Below are 20,214 nucleotides of genomic sequence, written 5' to 3' on the forward strand. Positions count from 1 at the left end.
CTCCTGGGGAAGTGACAGCGCCTCGGAACTTGGCAGAGGTGGTGTTTGAACAACACTGTGAATGTACCCGGTGCTGTAGAACTTCACAGTGGTTACCATTCTGCTATGTGGATTTCACCTCCTTAAACAAACAAAGAACCACGCCGATAACACCCAGGTAAAGAGGGAGTGAGCCCAGCCTGTGCCCTCCTGCCTGGGGCCTCAGCTCCCGGAGGTTACCAGGAGGTTAATCACAGGGCACCCTCAGGGGACCGCATGAGGATGTGATGTTGCAATAAAGCATCCTGCTGAGTCCAGCACACAGTAGGTGCTCAGTTTGCGTCAGCCCTGCTTCCTCCCCTGAGGGCACCCAGTCATCCAGAAACTAGTGAGTATTAAGAGTCATCCGCACGCGTATCGCTTTCTCCCTGCGGCTCTCTGGTCTGAGACTGTGCGGCGATGGTGGTGGGAACCAGTGTTTGTACCCCACGTCACAGGTGTGAAAACTGAGGCTCAGAGAGGCAGAGTGTCTTCCCAAGGTCACACATGGGCTGTGGCTGGAGTCAGGACCTGGTGGGCATGGCTCCCAGTCTGGCCCAGGCAGCCCTGGGGAGCGGAGACCCAGGGGTTGCCAAGTGATGGAAAAGCCTCAGTTGTCTGGGAGTTGGGATGTGCTACTTGGGGGGGGGCAGCTGTGGACAGTTCCAGGTTAATGGTTGTCAAATCCCGGAAGGGTCTGTGTATCTGATTCCGAAGCGTGGAGAGCCATGGTTCTTGCATTCCATGGAACTGTTTGTTGATTCATGGTTCTTGCAATCGTGTTCTTGTGATTTTGAGGCTGAGAGAGGGCAGGTGTGTGTGCCTTTTCAAGCCAGAATCATGCATGTGGGTCAGTGGAACGTGGCCCCTGGAGGGCAGGGATCTGCGCTGTGTTCCCTGGAGGGCAGAGCTTGGCACGTGGTGGGCTCCTGGAACACGTTTGCAGACGGAGACCAACTAGGGGAGGAGGGGTCCTGCCCAGCCGTCTCACCTCCTCCGTGCCCTCCTCCCTGCAGAGCGCTGTCGTCCGTCGTGGCCTTGGGAGCCAACATCATCTGCAACAAGATCCCCGGCTTGGCCCCACGGCAGCGCGCCATCTGCCAGAGCCGGCCCGATGCCATCATCGTGATCGGGGAGGGGGCCCAGATGGGCATCAACGAGTGCCAGTACCAGTTCCGCTTCGGACGCTGGAACTGCTCTGCCCTCGGCGAGAAGACCGTCTTTGGGCAAGAGCTCCGAGTAGGTAAGGGAGCCTCTGGGCTCGCGGGGACCCTGCCGTCGGGGCTCTGGGTGCTGGGGGCCGGGCCACCCATCTGCCCACGGAGGGCCAGGCCAGGCTGCCCACACTCCCTTTTCTGCAACCGCTGGACGATGTCTTTGCTGTCGTTGCACTTCTCTGGGCCTGGCCTGCTGGACTCCCAGGACCCCAGGGAAACCCCGACCTGGCCTGGCCCTCTGGGACCCCGTCACGTCTGGGACAAGGGAGGTGTCGACAGGAGCCAGTCTGCGTGAATGGACAAGGGCCCTTGCTCTGGACTGTCGGGCTGGGGGACACCGTCCCGGTGTGGACGTGAGCGGGCAGGGTAGCAGTGGGCAGGGCGGGGCGGCGTTAGAGCACCTCGGCGTCAGGCTTTGTCTCTCTGTGTCTCTGTGTCTGTGTCTGGAAATGGGGTAAGAGTAACAGCTCCTGCAGGGTGACTGGTGCCCGGTCCCCAGGGAGTGCTGCATAAGTGTGGCTGCGGCTCCGAGAGTGGAAAGGATTCTGGGCAGAGGGAACGGTGTGAGCAAAGGCACGAGCGACGCTGTGGTGGGACGCCTCGGGGCAGCGAGGAGTCTGGCTGGCTGCGGGCGGGGTGGGTGGGGTGCACAGAGGGAGTCGGGACCAGGGAAGTGGGTGGGCCTCCATTTCCATGGGCGGTGGCAGCCACCAGAACACATCAACAGGGCGGCAAGATTTCTGCTGGCTGTGCCCCGCTGGGCTTTGCACAGCGCCTGGGCCACACGCCCCATTCCCTGTCCTCACGGCCCTGGGGAAGGCTTCATAGCGCCCATTTTCCAGGGAAGGAGACTGAGGACTTAGAGGGAAATTGGGACTTACTGAGTCTGACCTGCGTGGAAGCCACTGTGTGGCCTTCAGGGCCTCAGTTTCCTCATTTGTAACAGGAGTTCTGCTCCAGCAGGCCTCCATCTGGGTCCCCAGGGCCTGTATGCAGTAGGTGCCTAGTCAACGGCTGTTGCGAGAGTGAGAGCGGGGCGGGTGAAAGATCCTGCCCCTCCAGGCCGCTGTGAGGGTCAGAGGGTGGAGAGTGGTGACAGGGCCCAGCACCGGGCGTGCAGGGGGTGCCCTGTTACCCCGACACCAACCTGCGGGCACAGGTGGGCCTCCAAACGTGTGGGTACAATGTGTCCTTCCGTTCCCAGAGGGCCAGGGAGCCTGCCTGCCGAGCAGAGCCACAGCTGCCGGGACGCAGGCCAGGGCTGAGCTCCTCAGGGCTTGGAACGCCTGCGTGGGGCTGGGGGAGGCACAGGGGGAAGCCCCCAGGGGCCCCTTTGCGGTGAGCAGCCTGTGGGTGGCACCTGGCACAGCCAGGACAGTGGCACCGCCCCCTCCCTGGGGCCCCACCACCCAAGTGCAGCTTCCTCCCTCCAGGTGCCAGCGGGAGAGGGTGGGGCTGCCTGCCCCCTCCACCGCAGTTGGGAGGGTGTCGGCACCTGTGCCCGCTCCATGCCAGGTGCCCACTTGCCTGCATGGTGCCCACCCCCCCTGCAAGACTCCGGGGCTCCGAGGCAGCTGTGAGCATCCCCACTGCGCGGCTGTGGACGCTGAGGCCAGGGAAGTTGTGTGGTTGCCCGTGGCCCCACGGTGGAGCTGGGTTCATATCCAGTCTCCTCCCCGTTTTGGGTAGCCCTCACTGCCTCACTGTGCAAAGGAGGGCGGGCAGGGGAAATGGTCCCGTGGCCTGAAGAGAGGTGTGAGATCGCCCTTCATGCAGGACCTTGAGACCTAGGCGGTGAGGGAGACCTGGCTGCTCTGAGCCTCTCCTCAGGGTCAGGCCCCAGGCAGGGAGGTTCAGCAACAGCGCCTCAGTAAATGCCAGGCTCCTATGAACCCTCCAAAAACCAGAGGAGCAGCGTTGGCCCTCCTGCCAGTTACCGGCCCCCAGATAGCGAACACAGGTCACTTTTTCTGAGCATCCCTTGGTGCTATAAGGATCTCGGCTCCCGTCTCACCGCTGTTCCTTCTTGGAGACCAGCCCTCTGCCCACAGGGTTGCGGAGGTATAAAGCCCCCTTGTGCAGGAAGGCGGGGCTGCACTGTGATGCTCCTCGCGGGCTCCCCGCGGGGTCGGGCATCTCAGGCTCTGCTTCACCCAAGACACCCCCTCTCACTTGCATGAGCATTTCAGGGGCAAACTTTTCCACAGAGACGGCCACACCCACTGTCCCCGTCCTTCATTTTCTTCCTCCCACCACCCTCGTTCAGGCTGTTCGTGACCTTCGTGTGGCCCACTGAGCCCTCCTCCTTGGCCGGGCCCCAGCCGGCCTGGGCCTCCTCTCTGGTTGCTCCTCCCGGCCCCGCCCCAGTCAGCTCTCCCCTGGGGCCGAGGCCAGCGCGGCCACCCCCCGTGGACCACTTGTCAAGCTCACCCATGGGAGCCTCTGGCTTGACATGCTCAGCATCTTACTGCTTAAATCTCCGTCCTCAGCCTTCCCCACTGGCCTGCCCACCCAGTCGTCTCAGCAGAAACCCGATGTTTCTCCTCCTGTCCATCCTTCCACTCTCTCTCCTGGCCACCGCAGGGCCTGCCTCACTGGCCCTCCTCTGGCAGCTATCAATTCCTTCCTCCGACTCCTTCCCAGTCCCGACCATGCTGTGTCACTCCCTTCCTCCAAAACCTGCAGTAGCTCCCTATTGCCCAGGATAAAGTTTTTAGCTTGAAGTCTGAGTAGCTCCTGCCATACCTCACCCCTGCCTCCCGCCATCCCTTTCAAAGCTAGGGCTTCAGTCACAGCCAACCTTCCCCTTCCCTGAGCTTGCCGGCTCGTTCCCTCCTGGGGACTTTGCTCCTGTTGCTTCTCACCCCGGGAGGCCCTTCCCCTCTGCTCTGCTTATTCACATCTGAGTTCCCCTCTGGGCAGGCAGGGGAATGCCTTTTTCAGCCCTCCTGGCTTTTTCTTGTCGACAACCAGGCTGAAGTCACATCGTGGTGCCTCATCCTCCCGGGGTCTCTCAGCCCCACACCAGCTCTGCACCTGCCAAAGCCCCCCCCCCCCCTGCGCTCTGCCCCCCGGGGTCTCCCGACCGGCATGAAGCCCTCCCTGGCTCCTCACTACCATCTGAGGAGGGCCCCGCTCTCCGCTAGGAGGGCTCTGGCTGCAGGCTGAGCTGGGCTGGGTCCTGTAGGCAGCAGGAGTCCCGCTGGGTGCTGTGATGGTGGTCTGAGCGTGCACCTTGCCCTCCCTGGGCTCAGCTGCTGGGAGTCACAAGCAGGAAGTGGGGCCGAGCTGTGAGGCCGGCCCACGTCAGAGGCATGCGGGTGCCCCGGGCACGGGATAGGAGCTGGGCCATGAGCTGGCAGGCAGCCGGGGGCACTCGTGGGAGCAGCCACTCGAGCGGTGCCAATTAATGATTGGCCCTGAGAGGGGGGATGGCCTGGGTGTGTGGGACAGGCCCCCTTCAGGCCTTGCCTGTGACCTTGGACCATGCCTAAATCTTGAGAGCTGAAGGGAAATGCTATAAAGGCTCAAATCAGTCCCTGTGCATGGTTCCAGCTCCTTTTCCTGCACCTGTGCTGTTGCTTGCATGCCTCCAGGGATGGGGAGCTTACTACTCCATGTAAGACAGACCTTTCTCGTGACGACCCTGCGCTAGCTTTGCTCTGGCTCTGGTGCTCTGTTTCTTTCGGGGAGTTGAGGCCCACCCTAGGTCCCCTCTCCACCATCATTGTCCCCCCTCACGCTTGGCAGCCTCCACCCTCTGGCCACCCGAGCCCACCCCAGGCCTATTTCCTCATCTACAGAGCAAGGCTGGGCCACCCTGGCCCCTCCTACCTGTCTCTTCTGTAACCTGGAACTGAGCTTGTGGGGAGGGGGTGCATGGATGTGTCCCTGACTCAGCTGTCTTCTTCCATGGGGTGGGGGAGGAGGCAGGGAAGACAGGAGAGTCGGGGGTGAACCTCATATTCCAAGGACAACTCAGGGCCCCCGGGGACCCCGAGCAAGGCAGGACTTTCTAACAGTCACCGTAAAAGAGTCAGGACTCTTGTCGAGGGTTTCGTGATGGTGTGATGTGTAAGCTGAGACCCTAGGGAGGATCAGAGTAACCCAGACCAGGCTGAGAGCAAGGAAGGGGGCTCCAGGTGGAGGGAACAGCATGTGCCAAAGCCCAGAGGCCAGAAAACGGACGGGATTTTCCAGGAACGGGAGGGGAGTGTCCAGAGCAAACCATAGGGAGGGGAGACATGAAGCTGGAGAAGGGGTCAGGGCTGGAAGGCTGTGAGCGCTGAGAAGGCCTGGAAGGCACAGATGGCTCTGAGCAGGAGAGGGGCTTCCTTCCGCTTGCTGCCCCACCCCCGCCCGAGCCCAGCTCCCAGGCACCGGGCATGGGGACCACGGCCGTGTGCGCTTGGGCCCCTGCCCCCAACCCGAGCTGACATGGAACGCTGAGTCCTGCCCATCATGTGCCACTTGGACATGACCAGGCATAGGGGCCGCGCCTAATCCAGCCTCACATGGCTGCCTGGGCTGGCGGCGGCACCACTGTCTCTGCTCCCATCTGCTTTGGGGGTGAGATTTGCATTGGGAGCGATCCCTGAGCAGCGGGAGCTCCGCAGAGGGCACCAGTTTCTGGACAATCTGAGGGAGCAGTCTGAGAGGGGAGGGTCTGGAGGCTTCCAGACCGGCCACTGGTGGGTTCTTGGAAGAGAAAAGGCAGCTCCCGGGCCCTGTGCACCTGCTGTGTGCCCAGCCCCTGCCCAGCTTTGCAGACCAGGCACAGGGAGGTGCAGCATTACTCCCCAGGAGGGACAAGGGCTCTGTCCCATTTGGAAACACAGCTGGGGGCACTTAAAATATGGTGCGTGTAGGCTGAGAGGAGCCATGAGTGTAAGACACACAACAGTTTTCAGCAACTTGGAAGGAAAAAAGCAAGTCAAAGATCTCTTTAATGATTTTTACACTGAGATGCTGAAATGGTAATATTTGGGTATCTTGGCTAAAGAAAATGTTACCAAAATTATCACCCATCTTTATGTGGCTACTAGAAAATTTGAAATGACCTATGTGACTCGTGTAAGACGTCCATTGGTGGCACTGTTCTCAAAGGGGTCAGGAGCTGCCCGGAGTCACCTTGCTCAGAGGCTGAGTGGATGTTGGAACCCAGATCCAACTGTCTCCTCCCAGGACACTGTCCTCTGGCTCAGCTGAGGGCAGAGGGTCACTGGCGATGTCAGTGCGGAGTGTGAGGGTGGCTCCCTTTGGCGGACCCTGTTACTGTTCACCAGGCTGTATGGGCAGGCCTGGTGCGGCGGGTGGGGAGAAGGCCACCAAACCCTGCACTTGGAGCCTTGTCCCCAGGATGTCCTGGGTGAGCTGACGGCACTGGCCTGGGAGGCCGGGCTGGGCCCTGGCTCTGGGGGCTGCTGTCTGTCTTGGTCACTCCCGACCCCCACCCCAGCCCGGAGGCCCAGCCTGAGGCAGCAGGACAACATTTCCAGGCTCGAAGCTTAGTGTCCAGGCAGCTAGGACATGAGGGACAGGGGCCTCGAATGTCAGGGTGGGAAGGACTTTCCTGAGCAGGGCCACCCAAGCCCACCCCTGGTTTGGGTGCGACGAGGCCCTGGTCACCCCAGGTGGGCACTGGCCCCTGCACCAGAAGGCCAGCTTGCTCCCGGAGCGCCCGTTCAGGAGGGGATCAGGCTCTGGCCCTCCCGGGGGGCCCGCTGGGGGCTTGGGCTGGGCGGTTGATTCTTCCACACGGCCCCTTGGAGGCTGCCTGGAACTCGTCCAGGATGGGAATTTTCCACCCTCCCGGGCAGGGCCGGGACAGACAGGACAGACTGTGGGGTGGGGACGGGGCCTGGGAGGGGCGAGGGCACTGCTGGGGGAGCAGACCCCACTGGGCCAGCTGCCTGAGGCCCCCGGTGTGACCTTGGGCGCAGCCGCACATTCTAGCAGGGCTGAGGCTGGGCCGGGCTCCACCGGGACTTGGGGTCTGTCCTTAGAATAGCAGTAGGAAGGCCCTCTGCTTCCTCAGCCCTCGCACTGGGGTTCTGCCCCGGGCTCCATGGACAAGGGGTCCAGGACTCTGGGCTCTGGTCCATGGAACAGGACACAGATCACACGGTGGGCGGGCTCCACCTTCACCTCCAAGGGCAAAGCCTGGCTGGGACCTGAGCCTGTTTCCATGGGGAACCCCTCCTGCGACCAATTTTGGGAGCACCGTTTCTCCCAAGGCTGCTGTGGCCAGGCCTGTCACAAACATCCTTATTCCAGGTCCCAGTGTCCACCCATCATATATGGGGAGACTGAGGCTCACAGAAGGCTGACTGGCCCAAGGTCACACATGAGTAAGGACTAGAGATTCAAACCCGCAGTTCAGCCCTGTGCGCTGGCAGGGGTCCAGGTGCCAGGTAGGGGCAGCCACTGGGGGGGCGGGGCTCTGGGTCCACTGTGTCCCTCCTCACAGACAGTTATTGGTTTTGCCACCAGCCCTGACGAGGGAGGGAGCGTTCCGAGGGCCGGCTGCTTGGGGCTGCCCTCCCTCATGAGAGGCTGCTGGAAGCCAGGGCCGAAGGAGAGGCCTTCCCAGCCTCCCCAGAGCCACAGGGCAGTGCTGGAAGCTTCTAGAAGGACAGTCCAGCTTGGGACGCAGACCCCTGGGCTCCGGCCATGCTGCCCCTTGATTCTTGGACCTCGGCTAGGCTTTGCCCACTCCAGACCAGGGCCCCCGAGCCCAGCAGGACCACGACCCACTGGAGGGCTGCTGGGCAGCGTGTGAGGGCCCCGCTGGGTCAGAACAAAGGCTGCGGGTGCGGGTGTGCCGGCGTGTTTGGACCTGGCGTGACTGTTTCCGATGCTCTGTTTATGACAACGGCAGGGAAGAGCTTAGCATGGAGACACTGACTCAGCCGGGGCCCAGCTCGGGTAGGGGCTGGGGTGGGGTGGGAGAGAGCCAGCGGGACTGAGAGGGACAGAGGGACGCAGAGAGGCAGGAACTGAGAGGGAAGGACAGAGACATGCAGAAAGAGGGGCGGAGGGAGCGCAGCACACACACATGCACATGGCACACGGCACACACACACACGTGCGCACACACACACACACACACACGGCGCACACACAGGCCTCCGCCCACCACTGGCCCGCCCAGCCCAGGGTCCGGGCCTCTCTGGGATGGGTAATAAAAGCAGCGCCCGCGCACTGAGTGTTTCCTGCGTGCCAGCCCCTCTGAGCCTCCCCCTCGCCGCCCTGGCCCCGGCCAGGTGGGCCATGTGCTTACCTCCCTTCGGCAGGTACACAAACAGGCACAGGGGTGCAAGGTAGCCTGTCCAGCCGTCACTCAGCAGAGCCTGGATGGGACCCAGGTGGTCCAGGCCAGGTCCCCACCCAGAGCCCTGGGTCAGGCTGGCAGGGGGTGAGGCGGGGCGGGGCCTCTGGGCTTCCGATCTTTCCAGTGCACAGACAGGGATCTGATGCATCTCTGGGCTTGCTGGCTTCCCCTGCTCCTGCCTACCCCCTCTCCCAGGGCTCCCCAGCCTGAGCCCCGTGTGTGCTGGGAGGCAGCTCAGGCAGAGGGTACTTGCCCAGGCCCTGTTGCAGAGCCACGGGTGGGGCGTGGGCAGCTCCAAGGAGGACATGGGCACTGTACCCACTCCACTGAGTGACACCAGGGGCCCCTGGTGTGGCCTGGGGTGTCTCTTGGCCTTCCTGGCCTCCATCTCTCCACCTATAAGTGGTTGAGGGGTGCGCAGCACTCCCCCACCCCCTTCTAAGCTGTGGGGGCCTGAGGGCCGGGTGGGGTGGGGGTGGGGGGCTCAAGGAGCCCACTAGCCGGCAGCGTCCCACTGGCTGGGCCTCAGGCCTGTCTCATGTCCCTACCCCACTTCAGCCCCAGCAGCCCCATTCTGATCTGCTCCTTGGGGAGAGCCTTCTGGCAAAAGCTCCCATTAAAAAGGTTTGGAACCCACTACGCTGGGCTCACTCCCATGTTATGTGGGGAAACCGAGACTTGGGAGAGTGAAGGATGGGGCCCAGTCCCCCTGGAGCCCCAGCTCCATCTGCCCCTGCTGTCCCTGCCTCCCTTCTGTTGCCCCCTGGGCACCCCGAACTACCATGGCCAAGGGAGTTCCTGGGTCCCCCCAACCTGACCCTCTCCCTCCTCTCTTGGTGACACCCCCACCAGCTGCCCAGGCCCCACTTAAGGCATACTTTTGGGCTTGTCTTTCCCTAAACCTCCTCACCCAGTCCACCTGCTAGTCTCATTGGTTCCACCCTCAGACTGTGTCCCAAGCCTGGCCACTCACCTCCTCCCCTGGGAGGCCATCAGCATTTCTCACCCAGCCTCTTCAACAGCCTCCCTGTGGGTCCCCCTGCTTCCACCACCCCCTACTGTCAGCCAGAGGGTCCTTTCCAATGTCAGCCAAAGCAGCACCCTCCAGGGGCTCTTCATCTTTGTAGAATAAAATCTAAAATCCTCCCCATAGGCTCCCAAAGACGACCCAGTGTGACTCTCCTGCATCAAACCACACATGCCCAGCTCATTCCCTCCTCAGGGCCTTAGCATTGCTGTTCCCTCTGCCTGAACACTGTTCCCTGCACCCTTACATGGCTCACTTTTGTCATTCAGGACCTGCCTTCAGCATCCTTCTTATGAAGGGCCTGCACTGGTCACCCTCCACCCAAGTCCCTCCCTACAGCCTCCCTGTCCTGCTGACCCCTCCATGGTTCTGACTGAGGCCCTCTGCCTGCACTCCCTGTGAGCCTCCTCCCAGTCCATTAGTCCCCTGGGCTGTGATATGTCAGTCTTGCCCTGCTGTGTGCTTGGCCTTGGGCTTGAGGATGGATAGGTGCCACGGCCTCACCCCTGGGACTCTGGGGTTGGCCAGGAGGGCTATGCATGGTGCTATGCATGGTGCTGGGGAGACGTGGATGGTAACAGGGGAGTGTGGGAAGGAAGAGGAGGTGAGCAGGTTGCCTGGGTCCCAGGCCTGGTCAGTGAGGTCGGACACAGACCATGCAGTTTCCCTGTTCTGGTGGGTGGGTGGGTGGCCCAAGCATAGGCTCTGGGGTCCTGGGTCAGACCCCAGCTCTGTGGTTAGCCTGCCATGTGACCTCAGGCCAGTCACTTGCTTCCTCTGAGCCAAGCATTCTCACTGTGCTGTGGGGCCCCATGAGGGTCTAAATAGAGTAGGACAAGTTGTATGGAATTCCCTAAAACCATGAGATGCTGTGTTTTTATAACTGCTTTTATTGAGAGATAGTTCACATACCATACAACTGATACATTTAAGTGCACAGTTCAGAGATTGTTAGTGTAGTCACAGGTTGTGCGACCATCACCGTAGTCAGTTTCACAATATTCTCATCACCCCCCAAAGTCCTCTGCCCCGTGGCTATCTTCCTCCAGTCCCCCTTGTCCTTGGCAATACTCATTTGTTTTCTGTCTCTGTGGATTTATCTATTCTGGACATTTCACATCAGTGGAATCATACAATACGTAGCCTTTTGTGTTTAGCATCTTTCACTGAGCACATTTTCAAGGTTCGTCCGTGTCGTACGTAGCCAGTGTCAGGACTCCGTTCCTTTGCATGGCTGAATAGTGTTTCATTGTGTAGAGACACCATGCTGTCTTTATCCATTCATTCACCCGCTGATGGGCATTTGGGTTGTTTCCACCTTGTGGCTCTTGTGACTGATGATGCTGTGAGTATTCACGTACAGGTTGCTGTGTGGGCACGTGTTCACGTCTGTTGGGTATATACCTAGAAGGGGGATTGCCGGCTTAAATAGTAACTCTGTATTTAATGTTTTGAGGAACTGCCAAACTGTTTCCGTAGTGGCTGCATGACTGACATCCCACCAGCAGTGTGTGAGGGTTCTGGTGCTCCATGTCCTTGTCAACACTTGCTACTGTCCCTCTTTTCAGTTTAGCCACCGTTTTAGTGGGAATGAGGTGCTAGCTCATCATGGTTTTGATCTGCATTTCCTCGGGGGTCAACAATGTTGAGCATCTTTTGGTGGGCTCAGGGGCCATTTTTATACCTTCTTTGGAGAAACGTCTATTCAGATCCTCCGCCCATTTTTAGTTTGGTTATTTGCCTTTTTACTGGTGAATTGTAGAAAAGTCTGCTTTTTTTTTTAAAGAGGGACAAGTCCACGTTGGCAGAGAGGCAGGTTTGACAGCATGAGCTGTGTTGGCCACAAGCCCGGGCACACACACAGGTGCACACCACATACAGGTGCACACCACACAGGTGCACACCACACACAGGTGCACGCACACAGGGGCACACACACAGGGGCACACACACAGGTGCACACCACACACAGGTGCACACACACAGGTGCACACACACAGGTGCACACACACACACAGGTGCACACCACACACAGGTGCACGCACACAGGGGCACACACACAGGGGCACACACACAGGTGCACACCACACACAGGTGCACACACACAGGGGCACACACACAGGTGCACACCACACACAGGTGCACGCACACAGGGGCACACACACAGGTGCACACACACACAGGTGCACACACACAGGGGCACACACACAGGGGCACGCACACAGGGGCACACACACAGGGGCACACACAGGTGCACGCACACAGGGGCACGCACACAGGGGCACGCACACAGGTGCGCACACACAGGGGCGCACACACAGGGGTGCACACACAGGTGCGCACACACAGGTGCACACCACACACAGGTGCACGCACACAGGTGCACACCACACACAGGGGCACACACACAGGTGCACACCACACACAGGGGCACACACACAGGTGCACACACTTGCTCAACTCATGGGAGCTGCATTTCTACGCAAGTCCAGGTACATGCCCAGGGACACATGCATAGCGACGCATGGGTGACCAAACCTGTGTACACCCGCAAAGAGCCCATGTGTGGTGTGTGTCACACGTGTGGACATGAAGCTCAGTTCAGCAACCCTGTGTGCTGGGGTCAGGCCTGCCTCCCAGGACCGCGGCCGTATCGGAGCAATTATCCTCACTTTGCAAAGTGGGGACGTTGAGACACGGAAATTCTCCTTAGCTGGTCCAAGGTCACCCTACCCCACTCCACCCCACCCCACCCCAATTTTAGGGACTGGACTTGAACTTGAGGTCTCAGTCTCTGAGCCCCATCTCTGGGACTGTGTGTAGCGCCGAGACCTATGATCTCACCTCAATCATTTCAGAATGTCAGGCCTGGGCTCCCCCACTTCCTGGGCTGCTGTGTGATCTTAGGCAGCATGCTGTCCCTCTCTGGACCTCAGACTCCTTGTAGGGTAGCACAGGATGGTCCCTGAGACCCTCTCCAGCACTGAGATTCCAGATTCCCAGTTCTCCTACTCAGAGGGAACCAAGTGCCTTTCTCACCTTGCCTCCCCAGGTCTGCAGTTAATCAGGTCGCTATGAGCACAATTAGGTCTTTTTGTGGCTTTCTAAAAATAGTGCGCCAGCTGCTGTGGATGCTAGGAAGTGGTAAGTAGCTTTGAGTGGACAGTGGGGGTTGGTGCCTGGGGCCTGGGAAGGGTGGGCACAGCCCCCTGTTCTTCCCTGGGAGGGTGAGGGGAGCCCTGTTCTGCTCAGGCCCCTGTGTTGATCGGGGGCCACATTTGTCCCCTCTAAGAACTGCTCACAAAGATCTGCCTGGTCCCCAGCATCCCCTCGAGGTCAGAGTGAGGGGATGGCAGGGTGGGCTAGACCCTGCTGTCCCAGGCAGGACCCCTGTCCCTGGGTCTCGGGTCAGGTGGGCACAGAGCAGGGCAGGGGGCTGTCCTCAGTGGGGGCTTAAGTTTGAATACCTAATAGAAAAGAGATCAGAGCTAGATGGTCACTGAGTGGCCAGTGCCTCGGTTTACCCATGGGGCAGTGGTCTTGGAGGGCTCTGCTGCTCCAGATTTGTCCAGAATATGCATGACGGGGTGCAGCTGGACAGGCTGCCTGGGAGGACGCTTCGGATGGCACGGAGAGATGCCCGGGCCTGTCCTAAGAGCCCTGCATGGTGCCTGGTCATCCCTGGCCAGCCAGGCCCACTTGACATTTGGTGACAGTGAGGATGATGCCTGTTTGTCCTGTTTGCTCTTAGAGTTGCTCCTGGGGCCATGGGGCAAATGGGGAAACAGGCTCAGAGAGGGTCTGTAACTTGCTTGGGGCCACACAGCAGCTGTGAGACTACAAGTCCGGGGCCTTCCCAAAACCTTGGGCCAGGGGGCCTCTGTGGCTAATGGAGCCCATCTTGACCTGCTGGGCGCCAGACACAGACTGCCCTAGAAGCAGTGGGGCCTCAGTCAGGGCCAGTGCACCCAGGGACCCGCTCAGGGCTTAGGAGGGCCGTGGACTGGGGAGGCCATTGTGTGGCCTGCCTGTCTGTCTGTGACATTTTCCAGGGAGACGCGGGGCACTGCTGCTGGGTCTGCTGTCTGAGGGTGCACGTCCCTGCTGGGAGAGGCTCTGGTTCCCAGAGGGGCCCCTAGGCCTCCCAGACCAACGTGTGCCCCCAGAGCGCTGCTGGCCCTGCACAAACCATCCCTGCTGCCTTCACCCAACTCCCCAGCCCCATCACCAGACACATCTGGAGCAGTGCCGAGCTCAAGTGGCCGTTACCGCCCGGAGCAAACCACTTCCTGCCTCTGAGGCTCTGTGTTCCCACCTGTGAGATGGGTCTCATTTAGAGGAACTATTCCATGGAGTGCTCAGGGAGATAAGAGAAGGTGATGCATGTAGTGTGTCCAGCCCCAGCCCTGCTCTTGTGTGGGCTCAAGGAATGATGCTGCGGGGCAGGGGTACACAAAGAATCAGACATGGAGCCTACCCACCACCCCTGCAGCCCACCGGGCACCTGGCAAGAGCCCAGAGGAGGGCGCTTCACCTCAGTGGGGCTTCTGGGAGCAGGGAGCTTCCCTGCTGCATTCAGAGCCTCGGTGAGCTGCAGACACGTGGGAATGCAGGCAGGGGGTCCAGGCAGAGAGCGGGCCAGCGCCCATCAGAGCGGGCGGTGGGAACCAGGCTGCCCTCTATCCCAGAAGAGCGGTGTGTGCAGGAGGTGGCGGCACCTGCCTACAGGCGGACCAGCTACTGGACCTGGCAGAGCCAGGCTCAGGGAGTGAGTGGCGGGTGGGATGGGTGGGGTCAGGCCTCTGGGGCTGGAGGGCATCTCGGAGGCCCAGGGAGCCATCGACGTTTGCTGGGCAAGGCCCACGGGTTCAAGGGGCTTCTTTCTAAATCTAAACACTCACTCATTCTCGCCCCGGAGGACATGTAGGTGACTTGTGGGGGCTGCAAGACAGCCCCAGTGGTGATTTTGGCAGGGGACCGTCTCCTCCCTCCATGCCCGGGCGCACTGTGACCCGGCGAAGTGGGGAAGCCCTCTGAGCCAGCATTCAGTTCTATGAAACGGGGCCCCGGGAACCCCTGGATCCAGGACCCACCGCTGTCCTCACTGATTCTCCCCAAACTACGACTCTCACTGCTCGCCTCCCCCTCGTCTCCATGGTGAGACGAGAGGGTGTGGCTTATTAAAGCTAAATAAAAAGGGAATTAGCGGGAGTGGCAGCCCAGTGAGTGACTCATGAGTAACTGGGTCTGAGCTGGGCATGGGCAGAAACCCTGTGGGAGCAGAAAGGATGGGAGGGAGGGCTTTGTGAAGTGCCCTCCAAACTCCCGGCCTGACCCTGTGCCTGCTGGCCTGCCTGCGGGGCTGGAGGATGAAGGGCGTGGGAGTCCCCCATCTGGCTGCCGCTGGGGAGGACGGGCATTCAGGGGAGAAGAGGGTCGCAGGTGGTGGTGGGTCCCGGGCCTCTGAGGGCACGCCCCCATCGCCCTGGCTGAGGCAGGGCTTGGTTTGGGACTTTTAGCTCCATCCGCCTGGCCCCTTGGTGTGAATTCACAACTGGTGGAGATTTCTAACCCCTTCTGGGGGCCTAGCTTGTGACACGCCCACTCGGAGGCTAGCTCCGCCTCTCCAGGGCTCCCAACCAGCCTTCACCTGCCGGTTAGCGCCCCGCCACTGCACACCTCAGGTCCATGGATGGTCCAAATGCAGCATCTCCTTCCCGAGGGGGCCGTGCACACCTCTTCTCCTGTCTCCTCCTGCCCAAGGTCACTTAGCTGCAAAGGGGCCAAACCGGGGGTCAGGGAGGCCTCCGATGACCTGCACCCCAGGCCCCAAGCCCCTCCCTCTGCCTCGCTGGGCTTTGATTCCACTGCCTGGGTTCAAATCCTGCTTCAGCCACTAACACCTAGTTTCATACTTTCTGTGTGCCTCAGTGTCCTCATCTGAAAGAGGGGACTGAGAATGAAACTTGTATTGCATGATTGTCGGGACAGTTCAGTGAGAACAGGTGTTAAGGGTCAGAGAGCTGCTGGCACTGTGAGAGCAGGGGGCTGGCAGCGGTGATGACACTATAGGCATGGCTTTGCCTGTCTGCTTTCTAGATAGTCCCAGGGTCCCCATCCCTCATGCAGCCAGACTTAGGTCCAAATCCCATAGCCTCTTGCCCCAGCACCCACACAGAAAGTGCCATCTGCTTCACAGGACATCTCTGGCCACCCACAATCTGGCGCCCTTGGACTTCAGCCACCTCTTTTCCTATCCCGTGATCTCATACTTCCAGCACCAGCAACACCAAACTGTTTCACACCGCTGCACCATTGCTCCTGCCTCATGTGCCCCAGGAGCAAGCACCACCACACACATACCATATACATATACGTATACACACACTGTACACACTCACATGCTAAGTCACACACTCACAGGGAGTTAACTCACACTTCTCATTAAGACTTACTTGAAGAAAAAAAAAAGACTTACTTGAAGGTGTCACCTCCTACAGGAAGCCTTCCTTGACTCTACCCCCCCAGAGAGGGAGGTCCAGGCATCCTTTGAGGTTCCATGGTTCTCCGTGCCCCTTCTTGCAGAGCTCTGTGGTCACCTCCTTTCCTCGACACCACCGCCTCCCTGCTCATGCATGCCCGTGTGTAAGCTTGTCGGCTGGCCCTGCTGGGCTTGGAGTTCAATAACCCACTTCCCACCATACTCTCCCTGTCCCTGTGTCTGGCTGGTGCTCCCAGCTGGTGGCCTCAACAGCCCAGGGACCAGGACTCCTCTGTGCTCCTCCAAGAGCCACCCACTGCACTAAGAGACGGCTTCTTACCGGGTGGTGCCCGCGGAGTGGGTCCCATGCTGTGGGCAGGTCCCCAGGCCGGGAGGCGGGAGTGTGGGCTGAAGGGCCCATCGGGGAGGGGAGACTGGACGTGCAGCCAGGCCCTGAGAAGGCAGTGCCGCCCTGTGCCCTTTGCAGACCCTGGTCTTTCTGGGGAGGAAGGAATGCCCAACACCAACCCCCCCCCCCAGCTCTTTCCAGAGGATGGAAGTTTCCAGGAAACCACAGCCCCCTCTGTGACAGCAGAGGCCAGCCAAAGCGTCCTCTGCCCTGGGCCCCAGAGACCAGTGGGTCTCACCCTAAATGGGAGAGACATCGAGAACAGGGACCCCAGATAAATGACCCCCCAGGGAACAAGGACCCCACTGAGGGTGAGGCTCCCACCCTGGGGAATAAGGACCTCCCTGAGGGTGAGCCCCCAACCCTGGGGAATGGGGACTCCATCAAGGTGAGCCCCCTTCAGCCAATTGGTGGGTGAGGAGGGGGACCTTAGGACACAGTCAGAGCCCAGCACTGGGCTGGGCATGCAGTTGGTGCTCAGTGGATATTTGTGGAATGACCCTCAACCATCTCTCAATCTGGGGGAATCACGCTGGTCCCCAATAACAGGGAACAACAGCCAAGCACACAGAAGGGCCTGTTGGCATTTGTGGGGCACAAGCACAGAGCTTGTGCAAGGCTAGGGTCTTGGGTTTCCAATGGCCCCTCCCGAGACCGACTGGGCCATGTCCCGCTATTGCTGAGGGCGGTGGGATTCCCTCAGCAGAGCTTGGCTTTGGTCCAGCTGCCATCTCTGAGCTCCGTACCCACAGTGGCAGGTGCTGGGAACCACACAGACCTGGCCGTGGTCTGCAGGAAGCCTCTGTGCTCGTGGGCAAGGCAAGAGGGGCCCGAGAGACAGGGGCCAGGATGGCAGGATGCATAGGCTGGGGGCTGTGGAAAATAAAGAATGAGAGCTGGACCCGTCCGTCCAAGGGGCCCCTGGCCCACGTGGAGCCAGGAAGTACCAGGGGAAGGGCTTAGCAGGCACACAGCGTCAAGAGCAGTGGGAGAGCTAGGTCTGCCACGGAGGCAGGCCAGGTAGCCCGTCTTTCATCTGGCTGGTGGGCGGGGAAGGCTGCCTGGAGGAGGAGGCATTGGCATTGGCCTTGGAAGGCTGTTCAAATTTGGGCATGGAGGGGAAGAAAATTCCACCAAAAAGATCAGGAAGCTTCCAGGAACATGCGAGCAGCACTGGAATTTGAGTTGTTTTGGGTGGAGGATGGGGAGAGAGGGCTGGGGGTTCCAGCCAGGCATGGACTTCAGGCTTGGACTGCAGACTTTCCCTTTCCACCTCAGGCGGAGGAGAGCGAGGGAAAGTTGGGGGGAGGGGGCTGGCCAGGGATTAGAACTGCAGTCTGAAGCCACCTGGATGGTGGCTGGGGGGTGAGGGAGGCAGGGAAGAATGGCTCCTAAGCCTGGCAGTTCAGAGGCCCCTGAAGCAGGCAGGGGTGTGGGAGAAGGGAGATTCAGGAGGCCCAGCCGGGTGATGGAGTGATTGGTTAGAAAGAGAGAGACAGCTACAAAGAGCCCGTGGTTTGCTCTGAGTGGCGGGGATCCTGCCTGGCTCCTGGCTAGTGGGTGCGGAGCCCCCAAAGGGGTCAGCACAAGTGGCTGGTGCGTGAAGAGCAGCACTGGGAGGCTGGCAGAGGTGCGGGCACCAAACATCCCCTCCCAGGGCCCCCCGCTGCTGTCTCCCAGGAGGAAACTGGGCCCCTCCAGCCCAGGCTCCTGGGACAGGAAGAGAAGTGTCTTATGTGCCGGTGGCAGGGCCGTGGCATTCATTGAGTGCCCACTGTACACTGTGTTCACCACAGCCCTGCAAGGTGGGTTCCATTAGCCTCATTTTGCTGAGTCAGAAGCTCAGAGAGGGCACGTGCTGAGCCCAGGGTCACACAGCCGGCCGGCAGCAGGACCAGGGCCCAGCACTGGGTCCTCTGAGCCCACCGGGTAGAGACTGCGGGGCTTCACCGTCTGCACCGTCCCCTCCCCACAGGGAGCCGTGAGGCGGCCTTCACGTACGCCATCACCGCAGCCGGCGTGGCCCACGCCGTCACCGCCGCCTGCAGCCAGGGCAACCTGAGCAACTGCGGGTGCGATCGCGAGAAGCAGGGCTACTACAACCAGGCCGAGGGCTGGAAGTGGGGCGGCTGCTCCGCCGACGTGCGCTACGGCATCGACTTCTCCCGCCGTTTCGTGGACGCCCGCGAGATCAAGAAAAACGCCAGGCGCCTGATGAACCTGCACAACAACGAGGCCGGCAGGAAGGTAGGGCAGGCGCTGGGCGTGGCGTGGAGGTGATGGGCGGGGCGGGGCGGGGCATGGCGGGCGCTGGGCGGGGCGTGGCAATGCTGGGCGGGGCGGGGCGGGGCGGGGCGGGACTCGGAGGGGCAGGCCTGTGTCAGGTGTGACTGCAGCATCACCCAGGGAGGGTCTTGACCTCTCTGAGATTTGGGCACCTCTCCTAGCAGAGGGAATTGGTGAACTGAACCCAGAAGGTGCGGAATGGGTGATGCTGAGCACAGTCCTTCACCTCTGTCTGTCCCAGCAGCTCTAAGAGGGGGGCCTTACTGTTCCCATTACAAAGATTCGAAAACGAAGGCTGGGAGTGATGAAATAGTATGCCTGCGGCCCCCAGCTGGTGGGCAGCAGAGATGAGATAGGGACCCTATTTACACACAGAATGGGAGCAGGACCTGGCCGGGGACAAAGAGTTGGGGGAGGCCCCTGGACCACAGTCCATGTCTCTGCTTTGGTTCTAGAGGTGCCGTGACAATACACCGGGAAGGGCTTCCCGGAGGAGGCGGCCTTTGGCTCGAATTGCCATGAGACTGGAAGAAGGGGTGTTCCCAGGAAACAGGAGCAGCCTGAGGAATGGTGGAAACTGAATGGGGGTCTTAGGGAGCATCCGGCTTCATGCATGAGGTGGGATGCAGTGTGGTGCCATGATAATGGAGGACATTCAAGCCGAGACACACTGGGGAAGAAGTCGGGGCGAGCCCAGCTCCGCCTCAGGGAGATGAGGGCCCCAGATACTGGGCTGGGAGGAGAGGCCGCCAAGGCGGCAAGATGGCCAGAGATAGGGCAGCCAGCTGAGCGGAACGCCTCTGGGTCTGATTTTCCAGCCTGAGGGGCTGCACCGGGGCTCCAGGGCCTGAGGGGCCCTGCAGGCACGGGGCAGACTTGCCTTTCTGAGCAAAGAGGAGGTGAAGGTGCCCTCTGTCCCCAGGCCCACAGCTGAGCTCATTTACTCAGCCAACGCTCCCTACTCTTTCTGCGTGCCAGGCGTTATGCTGGGCACCGGGGACAGGGAGGAGTAAGACATAGCCCTGGCCGTGGGAGCTCTCCAGCACCGACTGGGTCCACATGAGGGGAGCAGGGCCATACCCAGGGACGGCAAGAGCCCAGGGACCTGAGGGAGGGGTAACAGCAGCTTCCTGGAGGCAGTGAATGTCCAGGTGAAGGACATACCAGAGCTGTGAAGGGCAGAGGCAAAGAGAGCTGACACTTGCGAGGTGGGGGGTGGGGGGGGCACGAGGGGTGGGTGTGACAAGGCTTGAGAAGCAAGCAGGGGCCGGTCCAGAATGGGCCTTGAACACCAGGCCAAGGATTTGGCTTCATCTTATAGATATGGAGTTTGCCTTGCAGCAGGTGGTTATTAAATTATTGTCAAATGAAGAAATGGGTGACCGTCTTTGCTTGCAAGGAGCTCACAGACAGCATGTAGGCCTCCTTCTCTAGACACAGGCG

The 20,214-nt window shown here is 60.5% G+C and overlaps 1 protein-coding gene across 5 annotated transcripts in view; it reads left to right on the plus strand.

Annotated features, from left to right (window-relative positions):
• WNT7B (Wnt family member 7B) overlaps window positions 1-20,214 on the plus strand; it is a 52,468-nt gene that overhangs the window by 24,673 nt on the left and 7,581 nt on the right. For 3 of the 5 annotated variants that reach the window (XM_031463437.2, XM_031463436.2, XM_064491369.1), the window contains exons 2-3: window positions 1,035-1,261; window positions 18,461-18,732. In XM_031463437.2, coding sequence (XP_031319297.1) covers window positions 1,035-1,261; window positions 18,461-18,732 — 499 coding nt within the window. Of the gene's footprint in view, window positions 1-772; window positions 832-1,034; window positions 1,262-18,460; window positions 18,733-20,214 lie in introns of those variants that run through there. The other 2 variants (XM_064491368.1, XM_031463435.2) reach the window with 2 other exon arrangements.

This window comes from Camelus dromedarius, chromosome 11 (assembly GCF_036321535.1).
Source record: "Camelus dromedarius isolate mCamDro1 chromosome 11, mCamDro1.pat, whole genome shotgun sequence".
Lineage (NCBI taxonomy): Eukaryota > Metazoa > Chordata > Mammalia > Artiodactyla > Camelidae > Camelus > Camelus dromedarius.